Consider the following 21,228-nt stretch of genomic DNA (forward strand, 5'->3'; position numbering starts at 1 on the left):
GGAGGATCTCACCCTCCCACTCTCCTTCAACCCTTCTGCCAGCTGAGGAGCTGTCTATAACTCAGTGGTTCTCAACCTATTTACCACTGTGAGCTGCATATGCAGTTCTCTATGTGTTACGTGGGCTGCAACCACACAATATAAAATGTCATTGCCCATGATATATAACACTGGAAGGGTGAGGGGGGGGGGATTAACCTGGAAAAAGAATGTATGGTGGGGGTGGCTCTTTGATAATTCCAGCTGAAATAAATGTTCATGCAGTTGGTAGGGCAGCACTTAAAAGTGCACCCCTTTGTGACCCGATTCCACTTTTAATTCTTTTTTGCCAGGACTGTGACCCCGTGCGACTCTGCCTACTTTAAGCCTTGCCTGAGCTGGGCCAACGAAACAGCTCATGGTCAGCAGTATATCCTCCTCCGGGCCACTGCGCTGCAGTCCAGGGGGCAGCGAGCCTGGCGTGTGGCACACAGCAGCTCTGTGCCCTGGGCGCCTCTCACCTGGAGCTCATCTGAGGTGGAAGCAGAGCAGGCTGCCCAGCTGCTGTCTCTGTGCATGGGTGAGCGGGCACTGACCTCCAGCTGGCGGTAGTGACTATGGCGGGTTGCTCCAAGCCCAGCTCAGTGCAGTAGGAGTCCCATGTGGGGCTCAACACCAGGATGCTGTCCAGGCCAGAGAGGATCACTGCTGTGGAAGGCACTAGAGCCCTGTAGCAGAGATTGCACAGGAGGGGGAGAGGGCTCCTCCCCACCTGGCCTGTTGCAGCTGCCCAGTCAGGAACATGTCCCTCCACGGCTGCTCCCAGACAGTCAGCGGCAGGGGTAATCCCATCCACTGAGCCAAGGGACACCCTAGCTGGGAAGTCACCCACAGGACAAATTTCCACCCTGCACCAGCTGTTGCTTGCAAATAATGGTGCAAAATTTTAATATAATGACTTACAGGGCTGTGTGCTAAAGGCCCCGGGCGCCGGGTTCCCCTGTGGGCTCTGGGCTGCCAGCGGCTGCAGGCTGCCACCGGGGTCTGGGCCGCCGCCTGATCCCACATGATGGGGTCCGGGCCGCCGCCTGATCCCACATGATGGGGTCCAGGGTCAGAGTCCCTGCCCAGCTCTCTGCTTCTGGCCCCACTCTGTGGAGGGGGCTCTGGGCAGAGGGCACTGGGTATAGGGGTTTGTGGGGGGAGGTGGCACTGTGGTTCTCAACCTGTGGCCCAGGTAACACTTTGTGGGCTGCATATGTGGCCCACAATGATAAATAGGTTGAGAACCACTGCACTAGGAGCTCATGTTCAGCTAGATTATCCACCATAACCCCAAATCTTCCCAGGATAGAGATGCCCATCCCTCAGTATGGCCTACATACTTTGTTTCCAGATGTATACACTTAAATTTAGCCATAAACACATATTGGTGCTTATGCCCAGTTTAGAAAGTAATCTAGTTTGCTCTGAATCAGTGACCCATCCTCTTCATTATATACCACACCCTCAATTTTTGGGTCATCCGCACACTTTATCAAGTCAACATCTGTAAAATGGGGTAATTAACACCCACTTTTGCAAAACTCTGGATTTCTCTACACTTACATAGCAGTTTACATCTAAAGTATTATTTTAGATATATTTCATAGTACAAGACATAGACCACAGTGTGTATTATATATATATAAAGTTTACGTGTAGTAGGTCTCATACTATTTTCCCAGTGAGGTCTTCTGTACAATTTCATATTATTTTTGTTTTATAATTTATAAAGTGCTTTAAGGTGCTAAAGACAGCACAAATGCACAGAAATCCAGTTTTCCCATCAAATGGAGATGCCTTCCATGTGTTAAGAAGCAAGAGCCAGTATTTTATATCTGTGCTTTGAGGGTGGAGGAGAAGGAAGAGGAAGCATATGAAAAAAGCAAGAATTTCAATCCTTAAAAAACAAAACCAAAAAAACCCCTCGTCAGTGCAATTCACTCCGTTTCTGCTTGCATAAATCACATCTTTTCTGTTAATATTAGACATGTGCTTTAACCTCTACAGACTAAAAGCTTAACTATGTTGCAGTGTCAGTAAAAATTAATTTAAAAAAATGTTTCCAAAGGAGTACCATAGGTCAGTGAATAGTGTTGCCTTGGTAACCAATTCCAGTCCATAAATTACAGTAGGAAAATCTACGTAGTGGAGCAACTCAGAAAGCATTTGCACTGTGTCAGTAAGCCAAAAGATCCTATAATCAGTTGCCAATTTATTAGTAAACAGCAGGATTACTTCTTTTTGAGAAATATGTACATCCCACAGGAAAAAAGAACAAAAAGAGATTCTGCTCTATCAAAAATAGGATTTAAACATTAATGCAATTAAGTCAAGCTATGCCAGGGTCTGGATTACTTAGCAGACATTACAGCATGAACCATATGTTCAATGAGCAACACACACACACACACACACACAAAGTCTACCTTAGGTTTGAGTAAGATGTTGCATAAACCTGCAAAACCAGGAAATACACTGGTGCAGCTTTAATGATGGCAGCTGTGTCCTTAAGCAATCTTGCTGGGTCTACATGTCACAGTATTTGTGACTAATATCAAGGATTCATCCAATGTGGCATTTAGGCTCTGATTCTGCAATTGTCATGTTGGGAGGGACTAGTAACTAAATCTATATGAGGCGCCAGCTACAAGGTCTGTCCCTGTAGCAGCTATCCCAGCCAGCAAACCACCTCTATTTTGCTAGCTGGAAATCTGGTTTGCCACAACAAAACGGGTTTGTCCAACAGCCATAGGCAGAGGGGAGCCTGAGGACTTAATCTCTATCTGAGGACATTACTGGAAGCCTAAGGTACATGGAAACACTACAGTTCCCTTCAGAGATCCACCCCAAACACCACTGCCAGGAACACCCTCATGTGCTGGATGGGTCCCTCAAGCTCTCTGCTGCCAGTACAGGTCTGGTGAACTACCTCTGGTTCATCAAACCAGGCCTTGTCTACACTACGGGGGTAATTTGACAGAAGTTATGCAACTCCAGCTTTGTGAATAATGTAGCTGGAGACAAGGTAGCTTAGGTCGACTTACTGCGGGGTCTACACTGTGCTGCATCGACAGGAGATGCTCTCCCGTCGACTTACCTTACACTTCTCATTCTGGCGGAGTACCGGAGTCGATAGGAGAGCGATCTGTGGTCGATTTAGCGGATCTTCACTAGACTGGCTAAATCGACCTCTGGCGCATCGATCGCAGCATCGTCAATCCCCAGTAAGTTTAGACGTGCCCCCAGCAAACTAACAGGTGGTTCACCAGCTAGGGCAGCTGCTGGAGTAGCAAAAGTTAACAAAAGAATTCCAACAAAAAGGTCAGACAGTGGAAATTCTTAAAGTTTCCATTTAAAAATAATAAAAATCCCAAATAACCTCAATCTTTACTAACAGATTATGTGCTGTCAATTTGGGAAGGGTACACTGATCATACAAAAGAAGACACTGCTCTCAGTGAAAAGCTGAACCCCCCTTTGATATCAAGGTTGTTACCACACTTATATAATAATTATTTTCTCATATAGATTCTTAGATAACTAAATATTAGCCATATGAGTTATTTAATTTCTGTAGTTTTCCTTTAACTGAGAACTTCACTGCTTCACTGCTTTCGTCACGTTGTGCCACAACCTTAATTGCCATTCTTTTCTAGGATTCACCTTTTTGTTCTCTACACCATTCAAAAGGAATATAGATAATTTCCATCTAACATAAATTAAGTATTATTTTAATATGAGCTTCTGGTGGTGTTTTTTTAAAACAGTACTTAACAGCCTCATTCCTCATAAAAGTGCATAAGAGCTGACATGACAGACTACTCATAAAAATGTCAAGTGCCTTTAAGTCTGCATGATGTAATGTAACCTACAGAGTATGCCTTGCATTTGCAAGAAGAAGCTATAAAAGGTGAAATTCTCTGTGAAACATTTGAACGAACACACAAACATAGATGGGATTGTGTTGTGTATAATAAGCAACTGTAAGGCTGTAAATCCTGTGTGTAGCTATGGCTTTAGGTGTTTATCTAACAGAGCGTGCCACCCTATGAGCAATGCAGATGAGAGAATGGGAAAAGAAAAGATGAGCCCTTTGGGTACCGTCAGTCCAAACCTCTTATTTTTATGAAAGGTTCAAAAGCGTTTAGATTTAAAGAAGTGATTTTACCCAGTTATGATTTTCAATAAACATATTTATTAAGGAAAAAAATGTGCCCCCCACCACGGTGCCAGTTCTACTTTCACAGCATAGGAAAGGAAAACAATTACTGTGATAGCATTTATCAACAATTGCCTCCTTTTCAATTGTTTTCAATTGAACAAGCTCTTCAATTTTCACAGCGCTCAGTGGTGTCGTGATTTAATACAAAGTACCTTTCACTTCAGGAAACCTTAGTTCTAAACTGGCTTGTCACAAGTGACATGAATGTGTGGTCTCAGTTTAGTCTCCAGTGGACAAATGTCCTTTTAACTAAAACAACACACAGTTTGGTACAACTGGCAGTCTGCGCCCTTATTTCACTTCATTGTGGGTTGGTATTAGAACAGAGCTATCAGAAAAGACATTACATCATGCACCACATGCTGCTAGCCTGCAGTATAAGAGAAAGGTTGAAAATAACATGCATAGACTGGAAATTTTGTTATTTGTGTCATGGTGTCCTCTGGATGCACGCGCGCACACACACACACACTTCTCCAAACCAGTTCACAATCTTGTTCAGAGAAACCTGCAGAATCTGCTGCAGCAAAATTAAAAGGTTTATTGCGGTTGAGAATTGATTTCTATGCCTCCTATCCCCTGCTGAGGTGGGAGAGGTGATGTTCTATGTTACAACAATTTGTAACAGGCTCCAAGGAGCTATTGTGCAGCCAATGGACCACTGAAATGCCACAACACTCCAGCCACCCACCCTGGTCTCAGACATGTGTCACACTATGCCAGGGCTGGGCATGATGGCACAGGACTAGCTCTGCACCACCTGGAGTCCCTTACACCAAAAGAATCCTCATATAATGGTGCAGAGTAGCTTTATTGGGGTCAGGAATCTGGGCTCAAACCTACACTTCTGCTACCTCACCCTCAATAATTACAGGCCAAACCCATAGAATCATAGAATATCAGGGTTGGAAGGGACCTCAGGAGGTCATCTAGTCCAACCCCCTGCTCAAAGCAGGACCAAGCCCCAACTAAATCATCCCAGCCAGGGCTTTGTCAAGCCTGACCTTAAAAACTTCTAAGGAAGGAGATTCCACCACCTCCCTAGGTAACCCAGTGCTTCACCACCCTCCTAGTGAAAAAGTTTTTCCTGATATCCAGCCTAAACCTCCCCCAAATAGCACCACTGTACACACTAAAACTCTGCTGCTCTAGCAGATCCTGTTAGCGAGTGGCTGCAAGAGGCAGGACAAGGAGCATGTGCAGTAGTTCTATGTCCCGAACACTGAGAGAATAACAGTTCTTATGAAAAGATGGTTACCCCCTTAATAAAACAGCTGCTGATCCCCCAAAAGTCAAGGTTACCCTATTACTACATTAACTACCTATCTGCAAAGGGCAGCCCAACTGAAAAGAACTTCATCACTTTTGGTGGGAACACTGCAAAGTTTCACAGTCTAACATGTGGTTCTGAGGGCTGGGGAGGGAAGAACACAAGTCCTGTTTAGGCGACGAGTTGCAGATTGTAAATAGTGCACTGTACTAGTTACTCTTTTGCCTATAGAAGAAAAAATACTGCAGGTAGGGAGAGAAACGTTTATGTTCACGTTTACACTCAGTTACATGCAAGCTAAAAGTAAGTGCTCCAGAATTTTCAGTCACGTAGTACAGACACTGTAACTCCATGCTCACCCTAGGATTGTAAATTCAAACGTGGGTGAAGACACATGAAGGGTTGTGTTTGTGGGGGCACAAGATTCTTCCCTGTTGTCTTCTAAGTGGGCACTGGCAAACAATGGAGCGTAAAAAAGAAAAATTGCAAACGTGTGGTCACTTTCTGATAGCTAATAACTTGATCCCGGAGATAAAGTAGGTAATTGTCAGCCAACACAAGCACAAGGGACTCCATGTACCAGATCACAGGAGTCACTTATGCGCCAAAAGGACTGTTGGTAGTATTATACATAAAGCACACAAAACTTCACTGTGAAGAGGATAGGGTTGCTACATACACTGCATACCTGACATTAGCCCACAAAAGCAAGGATATGAGAAGTTAAGCCACTTGGCAATATATACCCTCTCCTCCTTTATCTACAGGCATGTGTCTTAACATTATCACAACTACCATACACCACAACCTGAACTCTTCCCCCTTCAACCGTCTCTTCTCCATACACCCATTCACCAAATTACCCTCACCTAACACAATTAGCTATGGCGGTTTGGTGTAGTGCTGTGTTGTGCTGGGAGAGTATGGTATAGTTTGGTAAAAAGGAGTGATGAAAGGCTGGTATCCCTAGGGAATTAAGCAAAGGTTATGGGGTGCAGTACTAGGTTGTACTGCCTCACCACTGGGGGAATCCTCAGCTGCTGCCCAGTTAAGGAAGCTTGATAGCTCCTTTGTACCAATGAAGCAGTAAAAAGGAACAGTTATTGGTGACTAAGGCCATGTCTGCAATAGGGCCTTAGGGCAGATGCTTCCTACATCAGTGGAGGGGTTTTTCCATCAGTGTAGATAATCCACCTCTCCGAGAGGTGGTAGCTAGGTCAACCAAAGAATTCTTCCATTGGCCTAGCTATATCTACACCAGGGTTAGGTCAACCTAACTTACAACACTCAGGACACAAAATTTTTCACAGCCCTAAGCACAGGTGCTGGAACTATGGGTGCTGCTGCTGCACCCTGTGGACTGAAGTGGTTTCCATGATCTACAGGGTTTACAGCTTGATTCAATTGCCCTCAGCACCCCCACTAGACAAATTACTCCAGGGCCGCTGGCCCTAAGCAACGTAGCTAGGTTGATCTAATTTTTAAGTGTAGACCAGGCCTAAGACCTGGCCCATAGAATACAGCACAAGTACAGCCACTTCTGAGAGTAAAGCTCTGTGTTCTCTCCCAGTGAAATACAATGCTATCGCTAGAAAGAAAAGGAGGACTTGTGGCACCTCAGAGACTAACCAATTTATTTGAGCATAAGCTTTCGTGAGCTACAGCCGATGAAGTGAGCTGTAGCTCACCAAAGCTTATGCACAAATAAATTGGTTAGTCTCTAAGGTGCCACAAGTACTCCTTTTCTTTTTGCGAATACAGACTAACACGGCTGTTACTCTGAAACCATCGCTAGAAAGGGATCTCTCTTAAAACCTGTGCATGTAAAAACGCAGAACTGGCGGTTTATTACCTAAAGGATAAAACAGTAACTTTTTCCATGCAGCCTAACTGTATGTATTTTCAATATGATCGCATCTTTGTGGGTAAGACATAAGGTTTATTTTATTTCAAGAGGCAGAGGGATAAACATGTGCAATGGGGAGAATAAAAAATCTGAAACAGGGCTCTGTATTCACAGTGAATCATAGCGGCGCAAAAGAAATAAAATACAAACTACTCATAGAACAGATGCTTCTTTGAGCCCCAAACCCCTCAAACATCTGGAAATTAAAACAGGAGGGGACACTGCAGGGTTATACTGAAGGAAGATGACAGGTCTGAACTGCCTGGATGGCAACTCTTAGGTCAACTGTTGATGGATTAGCTGGCAAAGTTATTTTTAAACAACTTTCCCATTAAAAAGGTAGACTGGGTTTCAGTTTGTTGATCTGGCTGATAAAGGACCATCTGTGACAGCCAGAAATCTAAGGAAAGGTTAAGTTTTCAAACCTTTGCAGCCAAAAGGTGGCTTTCACCCACATGAACACCACCAGCCACAATGAAGGTACAGTCTGAGAACCACCAACACCCAGACATCACAGCATGGGAGGGGCTGTTATGGATGCCAAACATGGTGCTGGTGCAGTTAATTCTTCTTTCACTACAACTTCTATGACTGAGAATATCAGACCAAACAGGCAGTTAAAAAGTGTAATATGTTATTTTGTTTGACAAGATCCCTTAGCTGCATAGCATAAGTGCCAGCCAGCACTCAGACGCATTATCCTATTTCATATTTATATACTGTTACAAAACACAACAGAGTACCTAGAAGCGTTTTAAGAGCTGTATGGCCCCCCCCAAAGGAGGGGGCAGCCTTTGATCCATAAAAGCTTTGTCCCTCTCTTTGCAAGACACCTCAACTAAATCAGGAACTCAGTCAGTTCTTAAAATAGGCTGCTTTTAAGAGCTGTTTCTGAGGATTGTTTTTAAAATCACAATACTTACTTTATAACCATTTAACACTCCCATTGTTTTCACTGTTATCACAGTCATTAGTTCAAAAGGCAGCAGGGCAGCTAAAAGAATGTTAGTTGCACAACATGATTTATGCATCAGTCACATATGGCAGCTGGACTAGAGGCTTTCATTTCATCTCTTCTTCCTTCAAGTGCTAGGTATTATTTACTGTTTGAACAGTTTATTCCCCTTTACACATACACACACACAAGCACAGGTCCAGCCTCTGACCTATTAGTACCTGCACAACGTTGCTGCCGGCAAACGTGGCTCGTTTCCATATTCGCCCTCCGGTCAAAGCCTCATTTAACAGCTGAGCCAATTTCCGCTCCATCCCAGCCTGAAACACTTCCTCCTGAATTCGCTGGTTGACAACACCCAAGAGAACTACATTAAAAAAAAAATCAACCCAAGAACAAACAAATTAGTAAGAAGCATTAGTGTCTTTTATGCAACTTCAATTGCAGGCCTTGAATCATTCTCTAGAGCCCTCTGCTGGCATAGCATTGAAATATTCATACAGGAATCCCTCCCAGCTCAGCGGGAGATTGCAAGTTGCAATGCAAGACCTTGGAAGAAGGGGTATTAAAAGAAAAAACCGCTGAGGTGATTCCTGGAACTTCACAGGGGCTAGACTGGTCCAGAACAAATGCAGTCATGGGACAGCCCTGCCTCCAAAAAAGCTAAATATATGAAAAATATATATAATGATATATATCAAAACACAAGCAGCAGAGAGTAAAGAATTCAAAAAGTTATAACCAATTCCGATTTACCTGCTTTCAATGTTAACCATACTTTGAGTTCACCAGTCACAGAGTCAGGGGTAGGCAGGGATAGGGGATATAAACAGGAAGATAAAAATAGGACAGAAATAGCAGAACAGGTAGGAAACAGAAAGGAGAAGAGTGTATCGTCACCTGTTTCAGACAGCCCCGAGCCTAAGCCTATGAGAGCAGTGGTGCACAGAAACTGGTTAGCACGAGTGGCTTGGACAACCCAGGAGGCAAGTGCTGTAGACACTCCAACCATTAGAGCCACCACGGCAGTTCAGTTAAAGGGGTTACACTAATCATCGTCATTAATGCATACCACATTTAGCAATTCCATCAGTAGTTACTGGGCACAGAAGCCCTTTTTTGGTTCAGACAGGTTCTAACCTCTATGGGGCCATGCACTCCCCTGAAAGGAACCCACAGGTTCTAAAGTCTTTAGGGCTTGTCCATGCTGGGCAGCTGCCTTTCTACTTTGGACCTCACCCTTTTGAATCTGGTCTCCAGCAGGCTGGAATTCCAAGCCCGCACCTGCTACAGTCCTTTAGCTGAGACTTCCTTCCCCAGGCCCCGAACCGCCACTGTGGCAGCCTCTAGCCATAACTGTGTTCCCCAGAGACTTCCTCGCAGCATTCCCATTTCAGGCTGCTTTTCCTTGGCCTTTTCTTACTGAACACCCCCATCCCCTGATCTCACATACACAAAGATGCGAGGTTCCTTAACTCAGCCTCCCCTCCGCCCCCTCCTCCTGCTCTTTTCTCAGCATCTCCTCTCTTTCTGCCTCTCTACAGGAAAGCTCCTTTCTTGGTGTGGGCCACATTCCAGGAGCATCTCTTGCTCCCTTCAGGGTCAGAGGAACCACTGCTTCACTCTCCCACTTTCTAAGATGGCTTCCATCACTTGTTCCACCCCCATGATTTGACTGACTAATGGAAACTGACTCAGCCACATAAAAGAGTGTTAGTTTTTGATCAGTCCCAAAGCTGGAGCAGCTCTTTCACTGGCTGGTGAAACAGTAATAGCCTGGCCCTTTAGCGGTCCATGAATGTATAGAAAAGCAGCTGACTCTGTGACTAGCACTACCCTAGTGTACTTCTCAATCACAGGTGCATGGAAAAGAATTTACCTGCTTGTGAAATTTCTATCATAGGAGGATGCTGGACTGACACTCTCAGCAACAAATTAATTTATCAAAAATATCCTTCACAACAGAGCTGGTTGAAACATTTTTTGGATGAAAATTTTCATACAAAATTTTCATTTTGGTCAAATTTTAGTTTTTTCTTGGTTGAAAAAATGGATCAAAAGCTCAGAAGAGTCTGACCAAAAAATTCAGTTTTCAGAAAAGTTTATATATTTTTGGCTAAAATTCTCATTTTTTAATTTGGTTTTCAGTACAAATGTTTGTGTTTCAGTTTTGAATTCTTTTTAAGCCTAAATGATTTTCAAATGCTTTTTTTTTTTTTTAAGCTTTTTGTTCTAGTTTCTCCATTGGGGGAAAAAAAAAGTCATAGGAAGTTTTAGATACTCTCTCCCCCTCGCCCGCCAAAAAGAAATTTTCCACACAAAATAAGTGGTATCTTTCAACTGGCTCTAATCACAAATGAAGTATCTCAGAATTAAACAGCAATATAAATGATCAGTGATCAAGAACAATTAAATGCAGGAAACTTGACAATATAATTTTTTCACCTTCTTTTAAATTCATATAGATTGAGAATTACAAATAATAGCAGCAAGTGTATTCCACACCAGAAGGACATAGTTACAGAAAGCACTAACTTTCACTGTTTTATGATTATATTCAGGGCAAATTAGGTCAGCTGACTTGGATGAGAGCAATTTGCAGGAAATTAATTTGGGGGGAAAAACAAAATAGGATGGAGCTGCATCATTACAGTCCCTAAAACGGTTTAAATTGTATGGCATCTATTTGTATTCTGTTGCATAGCCGTGTGTGCTTTGGTGAAAGGTGCCATGAATAAATCAAGTGTTAAAAGTTTAAAAAAAAAACATAGCTTAAAAAAAATAAAATAAAGCAATGTCCAACTTAAATGGCAGTTAGTGTATACAGCACCCTCTGCACACCGGAGCTGTGTTACTGCACTTTGAATAAACTGCATTCTAAATATAAAACAATTTTTGAGCCAATAAACAAGGAATTGCAATAGTTCATTCTACACAAGTGCATTTCCCAGCAGTTCCAGGTTATTCATTCTTTTGCTTTGGAGTTTATTCAGACCTAAATATAGTTATTACCTCAAACCGTAAGCAATCTCAAAAGTTATTAATGTGTTATCTAGGACCCGGCTAACAAAAATGGTCTCACAGCTATCTACCCTTATATAGTCTACATACCTGTTCTCACCCAAGAAGATTTCATCAATTGAGACACATTGAGTTGAGGGTAATGAAAGGCTGGGGGGAAAAAACATCTGTAAGAACTGTATACTCAACAGCACAAAAACAAGAAAAGAGGCTGTTTCATAATTCACATTAAGTCAGTGAACATCTTATTTGCTGATATAACTCTTAGTGCTATACATAAGTGACAGAAAGACATTGCTCTTGATATATATTTTCTGGTTCATACGTCTGAACGTAAAGCATCTGACTAAAGTGGTCAGATTAATTACCTGAAATGTTTAACATACCACCCCGACAGCTTTGCTTCTAGAAATATTAAGCAAAGCCTGTTTGGCTAATTTGTCTTTAATGTAAGATGAGATTTTTGTTTGCTAAGATCAGGCTGTACACTGGATGACCCTAGGTCAGGGTTTCTCAAACTTCATTGCACTGCAACCCCCTTCTGACAACAAAAACTATTACATGACCCTGGGAAGAGGGCCTGAAGCCTGAGCCCCACCACCCTGTACGGTGGGGGGGTCAAAGCCAAGGCCCTGCCACCCTGGGGAGGGGCCAAAGCTTGAGGGCTTCGCTCTGGGCTGGGAGGTTGTAACCTGAGCCCTGCCGCCTGGGGCTGAAGCCAAAGCCTGACCCCTGCCACCCAAGGATGAAGAAGCCCTTGGGCTTCAGCTTCAGCCCTTGGTGGTGGGGCTTGGACTTTGGCTTCAGCCCTGGCCTCAAGAAGTCTAACACCAGCCCTGGCAACCCCATTAAAATGGGGTCGGGACCCACTGTTTGAGAACCGCCACTCTAGGTGAGTCATTCATGGCTTTTTGAGGAAGAAAGCATCTAATTCTTTGTGACTGCAACTAGGTAGAAAAGTTAAGACTTAAGTATAAAAGAGAAAATTGAATGTACCTATTTTGTATTCTAAGCCATAATAAAATAAAATATGCATTAACCATTGTGAAGCTCAAACTGGATTTATGAAAATCATAAATGAATTCCATGACAAATCCCATGGCATTATGGTTTTATTTTGTTCAATAGCCCAAGTTTTGTCAAAATGACCAGCCTCCTGGAAACGCTAAGCTTCAGAGGTAAAATCCAGGCCTCACTGAAGTTAATGAAAAAACTCCCATCAATGCCTGTGGGACCAGGATTTCACCCCAGATTCCCACTGGAGCAAAGTAAAGAGGCACTGATGAATAGATAAAGACAGAGGCTGGGACTAGTTTTCCTGAAAAGAGATTGAAACTTCATGAAAGGAATGGGGGTGGGGGTGGGGGGAGAAGGCATAGTTTTGTCAAAGTTTTCCCTGAATCATCCAAAGTTCTTAAAGTGCTTAACAAAGATAACTTGTTTAAAACACATTTTAAGGATGGGGAGAGTGAGGCACACAAAATTAAACTGACTTGGCCTAAGGTCACAAGGCGAGTCAAAACCAAAAATCAAGGTACCCTGACTTCCAGTTCTGTGTTTTAACCACTACACTATAATTAGTTCAACTGCTGCTATTGTAGGCACTCAAAGAAACAAAAAAATTATTAACGTTCTAATTTACTCAGTGTGTCTTATTGGCAAGCTACCTAGCTAAGGCCTCTCCCTCTGTGTATAAGGTTGTTCACATAAATATGTTATCTTCCAGAATCTGCTGATTTTTACTATTAAAACCCTGATCACTCTTTTCTCCCCTAATGCAAAAGCAGAAGGGCCTCCAGATATATAGAACCTTTTCTTTAAAGCTCGGGTTTTTGACACCGCACTTTCCTTCTGTACAGTGAAGGAATTTACTCTTTATTCTCTTCTTGTTTAAATTAAATGCCACTGTGCCCAAAAACTGACTTCCAATTCAACATTTTCTGATACCCTTATTCCAGTTTAGTAGCACCCTGCTTCACGGATCGTGCTATTGAGACTTCAATAGGGCCACTACTGTGAAATACAGGAGTGGCCCATGTGCATAAGGGTATCAGAATATGGCCATTTATGTATTTGAATTAAGTATTACATAACAAATGTCGAAAAATGCCACTTACAATGTACAAACAGCAAGCACCCCGCTTTTTACATTTCTGTATTATATAACAATATATATTGCTGCAGGGTTCTTCTAAACCAAAGGATGAGAGGGTCTGGCTCAGTATAGCTAGAAGGCTGGAGATTGAGGTAAATAAGTGCCTTACCATAGGAAACCAATCTAAAAATATCATCCCGCAAAAAAAATATGTGTAAACTGCAGCTGCACTGGTGTTTTCCAAAGCCCAGGAAAAGCAAGATCACAAGATAATTAACCATCTGCCAATGGCAATAAAATTTCGAACTGTTAAGAGTGTTTAATTACTTTCTTTTTTTTAAACAAGGTAACAGTTGTGCTTTGACACTCAATATGATATACCCTTTTTTTCTAATTAGTGCTTGAAAATGATTTAATGTATGCAAATTCCTGTATGCCTAACAAACCTCATACAGAACTAGAAACTTAAAAAAAAAATCCTTGAGCATCTGATCTTGATGGTACAATGGGAGAAGTGCTCTAATCTTTCAGCCATGCAGTCCTGGGCTGAAAACCTGGTAAAGAGTGCAGGAAAGTATTGGGAATATGTACACGGTACAGCTGAGCTCTGTCCAACTCGCCGCTATGTTTCATGCTCAGAAGGAGTTCCACGTTGATAATGTTCCCATTGCTACGAAGCCTTTGTAGATGCCACTTGGTTTTTTTTGGCATGATCTAGGTAATGAATTGTAAAATGCAAAACCAGAATATAGTACACTTAAGTGCAATGAAATATGGGCTGGTATTTAAATGCACCTGACACCCATAAGGAGTACTGAATAACCCAAATGTAATTTCTGTTCTTTGTACACACTCCCTCCCTCATACCAGAGGCTCTGTGTGCAACCTTTTCTCCATACTATGGTCTCCCAATCTCCCCCTCTCAGGGCTTTGTGTGCACCTCCATTCACCCTTTCCCCTCTCTAGTCAGCACTGGATTCTACTATTCTAATTAAAAATTGTATTTCTTTTAGAATCCAATAACCATCATGATTTTAATGGTTTCCTACAGGAGATTTGTTTAAGAGCTCCAGAAAAACTTTGTTCCATTGCCTTTTCACTTTCCTTCAGTTTTTAATGATACTTTGTATTGATTAGCAACATGTTACTGAACAAGAAATGTCTCAGGTTAGAAACCATGATTTGGGGAACATTTACATAGAAAGAACTGAAGTCATAAACCACACGTTATATAGACTATTTTTAAACTATTCCTAAAACGATTCTTCACTCTTTAACCGCTCCCTTAAGCCATCCAATAGAGTGATCTGTCTCCAAACAAAATAAATCGCCCAATATATGGGGTTCTGGAAGTTATCAGCCATGCTCTTTATGAAAATAGTTAGGCAGAGAAACCAATAGTCTTATGAAAACGTCCACCGTTCTGCAGAAATGTGGAGGATTCAATAATCAAAAATGGACGAAATGTGGAGAATTCAAAGAAGTGACCTGACACATCTCATTGATTCATATTACTGCACCACTGGGCTATTTATCAGGAGTCCAGTAAGTTTATAAACCAGAACTGAACTGGAAAGGGGAAATTAAAAACAGTTCTTTAATCAAAACAGGCTTTTCTTGAACTTTTTTGTACCGGGGAGGAGGGGTTGGAATAATCGACTCACTTGAATTCAAAAGCCAATCTGTTCACTGAAACCTACCAGCCATGAAGACCACATGTTGTTTCATCTGGTACTGTATTGTATCATATTGTCCTGTACCTTTTCATGCAGCTAAGCCTGCACTCTCTTTGGAACACGAAGCCTTTCATTTGACACAGTGTATCTTTTACAGAACATACAGCACTATCAGTGTTGCCCACTTTCATGATTTTATGGCAAATCCTGTGATATTTGTTGTTCAGAGTCCCAGCTGCTGGAATCATGCGAATGCATAAGAATCTCAGTGCTCGCACTCAAAACAGGAAGTATATTTCTGCAGAATAAAGCGATCCCTAAAGGTTCAGAAGCCACAAAGCAAAGAAAAAGAGCCCAGAGTTTATTATTTTAAAAAGAAACTCATGATTTTTGGAGGGGGTGGGGTGGGGGGTTGATTCATGATTTTTGGATGCCTTGGGACTGGCAACAGAGCACTATGATAATGATAACACTATAATTGTCTTCGTAGCAGTCCACCATGCTCAAGATCCTTGTCAGTCCAGATTATAAAACATACTCTTATTAATTATTTGTATTGCAGTAGCACCCTAGAAAGCCTTGATTAGGTTGTAGTAAAATCTCTGCCTGAATCAGCTTCTAATCTGAGAAACTAAATGTAAACACATGAGCAAGGGAAAAACAAATGGACAGATGGGAGGGGAGATGAAATAACAGACAGGATATTTTAGTAGAGATAAGATGTTAAAATTGCCTAGCACTCTTTAGTACCTTGAAAGAAAAGAGAAAAAAAGAAAAAAGCTGGCAGCTCCCACCCTTGGCCATTCCCACTGCCATTATTCTTGCACAGACCCCTCCACTGTGCAACAGGTACCTTTATTAAAAATAAGAAAGTTACAAAATATCCCGAAGTACCTTACAACCAAACCATGTACTGCATTAGGACTATCCCGCAAGCGTTCGGATTCTGTTTAAGCTTTATGAACAGTCTCCAGTAAAAGGTTTTTATACAGAAGATGATCTAAAATAGACAAAGACTGGGCATAACAAATTTCTTTTTCCAGACACAGTTACTAATATTCAGGCTGTCAAAAGTTTCATTTAATCACGCCCAACAGTTTGAGTTATAATATAAGATTAGCTTTTCCTTAGTTTGAACCAACATCAACTTGCTTGTAACTAAACTCACCTGGAATTTGCAAATCAATCCTTTACTTGCACACTATTTTAAACACATTTATACATAAAAAAAAACATATACACAGACAAGACTGATTGAAAAAAAAACACTGGGAAAAATCTTTGGAATGCATTAAACCACTCTTCATAGTGTAATACTGAAAGTGGTGGGCCAAATAACTAAGAAGCAAATGGCACAGAAAAGTATGCTAGGCAATATGAGAAACTGAGATGTAAATGCACTTTCCAGAATTAATGAAAAGCTAAATACCCATCAATTTTGCAGCAAAGATGAAGGATTTTGTATAATTTGCCGAATGCATAAGCCGTTTTCTGACAAGGGCGGACCTCTTACAAGAAGGGATATCCCGGGTCAGACCAATAGTCCATCTAGCCCAGTATCCCGTCTTCTGACAGTGGCCATTAGTAGGTGTTTCAGAAGGAATGAACAGAAGAGGCAATCATCAAGGGATCCATCCCCTGTCACTCATTCCCAGCTTCTGGCAAACAGAGGCTAGGGACACTTCAAAGCTGGGTTTTGCTTCCCTGCCCATCCTGGCTAATAGCCATTGATGGACCTATCCTCCATGAACGTATCTAGTTCTTTTTTGAACCCTGTTATAGTCCTGGCCTTCACAACATCCTCCAGCAAAGAGTTCCAGTGTGAAGAAATATTTTCTTTTAAACCTGCTGCCTATTCATTTCATTTGGTGACCCCTAGTTCTTGTGTTATGCGAAGGAGTAAATAACACTTCCTTATTTACTTTCCCCACATCAGTTATGATTTTATAGACCTCTATCATATCCCCCCCCTTAGCCATCTCCTTTCCAAGCTGGAAACTCCTGTATAAGGAGAGATTAATAAGACTAGAAGCTGTTCCATACCCCTAATCATTTTTCTTGCCCTTTTCTGTACCTTTTCCAGTTCCTATACATTTTTTTGGAGACGGGGCAACCACATCTGCACGCAGTATTCAAGATGCGGACGTACCATGGATTTATCTAGAGGCAATATGACATTTTCTATCCTATTATCTATCCCTTTCTCAATTATTCCCAACATTTGGTTCACTGTTTTGACTGCTGCTGTACATTGAGTGGACGTTTTCAAAGAACTATCCACAATGACTCCAAGATCTCTTTCTTGAGTGGTAACTGCTAATTTAGACCCCATCATTTTATATGTATAGTTGGGATTATGTTTTCCAATGTGCATTACTTTGCATTTATCAACATTGTATTTCATCTGCCATTTTGTTGCCCAGTCACCCAGTGTTGTGAGATCCCTTTGTAACTCTTCACAGTCTGCTTTGGACTTAACTATCTTGAGCAGTTTTGTTTCATCTGCAGATTTTGCCACCTCATTATTTCCCATTCTTCCAAATAATTTATGAATATCTTGAACAGTACTGCTCCCAGTGCAGACCCCTGGGGGACACCACTGTTTACCTCTCTCCATTCTGAAAATGGACTATTGACTTCTACCCTTTGTTTCCTGTCTTTCAATCAGTAACTGATCCATGAGAGGACCTTCCCTCTTATCCCATGACAGCTTACTTTGCTTAAGAGCCTGTGGTGAAGGACCTTGTCAAAGGCTTTCTGAAAGTCCAAGTACACTACGTGCACTGGATCACCCTTGTCCACATGCTTGTTGACTCCCTCTAAGAATTCTAGTAGATTGGTGAGGCACAATTTCTCTTTACAAAAACTATGTTGACGCTTCCCTGATATACCATGTTCATCTATGTGTCTGATAATTCTGTTCTTTGCTATAGTTTCAACCAATTTGCCTGGTATTGGAGTTAGACTTACTGGCCTGAAATTGCCAGGTTTGACTCTAGAGACTTTTTAAAAAAATTTCTATCCACCAGTCATCTGATACAGAGGCAGATTTAAGCAATACATTACATACCACAGTTAGCAGTTCTGCAATTTCATATTTGAGTTCCTTCAGAACTCTTGGGTGAATACCATCTGGTCCTGGTGACTTACTACTGTTTAATTTATCAGTGTGTTGTTTCAAAAACTCCTCTAATGACACCTCAATCCAGGACAATTCCCTCAGGTATGTCACCTAAACAGAACGGCTCAGGTTTGGGAAGCTCCCTCAAATCCTCAGCCGTGAAGACCAATGCAAAGAATTAACTTAGTTTCTATGCAACGGCCTTATCATCCTTGAATTATCCTTTAGCATCTCCATTACCTAGTGGCCCCACTGGTTGTTTAGCAGGCTTCCTGCTTCTGAAGTATTTAAAAATTTTTTTGCTGTTACTTTTTGAGCCTTTGGCTAGCTATTCTTTAACTTTTTTTTGGCCTTCCAAATTATATTTTTACACTTCACTGGCCAGAGTTCATTCTCCTTTCTAACTTCCACTTTTTAAAGGATGCCTTTTTGTCTCTCACTGCTTCGTTTACTTTGTTGTTTAGCCACAGTGGCACTTTTTTGATCCTCTTACTATGTTTTTTTAATTCAGGGTAAACATTTAAATTGAGCCTCTATTATGGTGTCGTTAAAAAGTTTCCATGCCGCTTGCAGGGATTTCACTTTTGGCACTGTACCTTTTAATTTCTGTTTAACTAACTTCCTCATTTTAGTGTAGTCTCCTTTTCTGAAATTAAATGTTACTGTGGTAGGCTGCTTTGGTTTCCCCCCTGACAGGGATGTTAAATTTTATTGTGTTATGGTCACTAATATCAAGCAGTTCAGCTATATTCACCTCTTGGATTAGATCCTGTGCTCCACTCAGGACTAAATCAAGAATTGCCTCTCCTCTTTTGGGTTCCAGGACTAGCTGCTGTAAGTAGCAGTCATTTAAGGTGTCAGGAAACTATCTCTGCATCCCATCCTGAGGTGACATGTACCTAGTCAATATGGGGATAGCTGAAATCCCCCAATATTATTGAATTTTTTATTTTTAAAACCTCTCTAATCTCCCTGAGCATTTCACAGTCACTATCACCATCCCTGTCAGGTGGTTGGTAATAGATCCCTACTGCTATATTCTTATTATTCAAGCATGGAATTACTATCCATCAAGATTCTATGGTACTGTTTAGTTCATTTAAGATTTTTACTTCATTTGACTCTACGCTTACTTTCACATATAGTGCCACTCCCCGACCAGGACAGCCTGTTCTGTCCTTCTGATATATTTTGTACTCTGGTATTAGCGTGTCCCATTGATTATTCTCATTCCACCAAGTTTCTGTGTAGCCTATTATATCAACATCCTCATTTATCAAGGCACTCCAGTTCACCCATCTTCATGTTTACACTTCTAGCATTTGTATATAAGTACTTTAAAAACTGTCACTTTTTAACTGTCTGCCATTACATGATGTAATTGAATGGGACTCTTTTTCATTTAACTGTTTCTCATCAGATCCTACCTGTATTTTATCATCTTCCATCCTCTCCTCCTTACTAGGGTATAGAGAATCTCCATTAATAGATCCTCCCCTAAGGGATATCTCTGTCCACACCACGTGCTCTTCTGCACCTGTCAGCTTTCCCCCTTAGTTTAAAAACTGCTCTACGACCTTTTTAATTTTATGTGCCAGCAATCCGGTTCCATTTTGGTTTAGGTGGAGCCCATCCTTCCTGTATAGGCTCCCCCTTTCCCAAAAGGTTTCTCAGTTCCTAATAAATCTAAACCCCTCCTCCCGGCCCCATCATCTCATCCAAGCACTGAGACCCTGCAGTTCTGCCTGACTGGCCCTGCATGTGGAACTGGAAGCATTTCAGAGAATGTTACCATCGAGATCCTGGACTACAATCTCTTACCTAGCAGCCAAATTTGGCCTCCAGGACATCTCTCCTATCCTTCCCTATGCCACTGGTACCCACATGTAGCACGACCACCGGCTCCTCCCCTGCACTACACAAAAGTCTATCTTGAGAGATCCGCAACCTTCGCACCAGGCAGGCAAGTCACCATGCAGGTGTCTCAGTCATCGTAAACCCAGCTATCCGTTTCTAATGATCAAATCCCCCAATACTATTACCTGTCTCTTCCTAATAACTGGAGTTCCCTCCCCCAAAGAGGTATCCTTAGTGCGAGAGGATACCATGACATCATCTGGAAGGAGAGTCCCAACTATGGGATAGTTTCCCTCTGCTCCAGTTTGATGTTTTCCTTCCCTGAGACTTTCATCCTCCACAACAGTACAGAGGCTGTCTGACCAGGGATAGGACCATTCTACTGTGTCCCAGAAAGTCTCATTTATGTACCTCTCTATCTCCCTTATCTCCTCCAGTTCAGCCACTCTAATCTCCAAAGCCCGTACAAGGTCTCTGAGGGCCAGGAGCTCCTTGCACCGAATGCACACAAATGACACCCACCCATAAGGCAGGTAATCCTCCATGGCAGATATACAGGTCAGATATAGAGCAATCACTTTGTGAAAAGTGTTCACCCACAGGTGATACGGTGTTTTTGTCTTATCATTTTTCTGAGAGAGTTCATTCAAGAGTATAGCGACTGCCTTGTTTAGTGGGTTTAAGATCTTTAGATCTGACTTCCTGCAAGTATATGACTGCTCTGCTGATCAAGTGAAATGCATGAAAGCAGAAAGACTTGGTCCCCATTACCAGAATGCAGTGTAAAAGGCAACAGGAGTAGTTTTCCATCTTAACACCGCTTACAAACTCTTTAAGCATGATCTCAGTTTTAACAATTTAGAAATACTCTGCAAGTTTCATAGATTCATAGATTCATAGATATTTAGGTCAGAAGGGACCATTATGATCATCTAGTCTGACCTCCTGCACAATGCAGGCCACAGAATTTCACCCACCACTCCTAAAAAAGACCTCACACCTATATCTGTGCTATTGAAGTCCTCAAATTGTAGTTTGAAGACCTCAAGGAGCAGAGAATCCTCCAGCAAGTGACCCGTGC

At 41.9% G+C, this 21,228-nt stretch overlaps 1 protein-coding gene across 7 annotated transcripts in view; it reads right to left on the reverse strand.

The window, feature by feature from the left end:
* Nucleotides 1-21,228, reverse strand: part of KIAA1549 (KIAA1549 ortholog) — a 221,147-nt gene that overhangs the window by 67,164 nt on the left and 132,755 nt on the right. For 6 of the 7 annotated variants that reach the window (XR_012156097.2, XR_013634976.1, XM_073322886.2 and 3 more), the window contains exons 7-8: nt 11,489-11,548; nt 8,599-8,744 (exon numbers count right to left, since the gene is read on the reverse strand). Coding sequence is in view for 5 of the 7 variants with exons in the window: in XM_073322886.2 (XP_073178987.2) it covers nt 8,599-8,744; nt 11,489-11,548 (206 nt within the window). In the remaining 2 variants the exon portion in view is untranslated. The remainder of the gene's footprint in view (nt 1-8,598; nt 8,745-11,488; nt 11,549-21,228) is intronic. The other variant, XM_073322875.2, reaches the window with a different exon arrangement.

Source organism: Lepidochelys kempii, chromosome 1, assembly GCF_965140285.1.
Source record: "Lepidochelys kempii isolate rLepKem1 chromosome 1, rLepKem1.hap1, whole genome shotgun sequence".
NCBI lineage: Eukaryota > Metazoa > Chordata > Testudines > Cheloniidae > Lepidochelys > Lepidochelys kempii.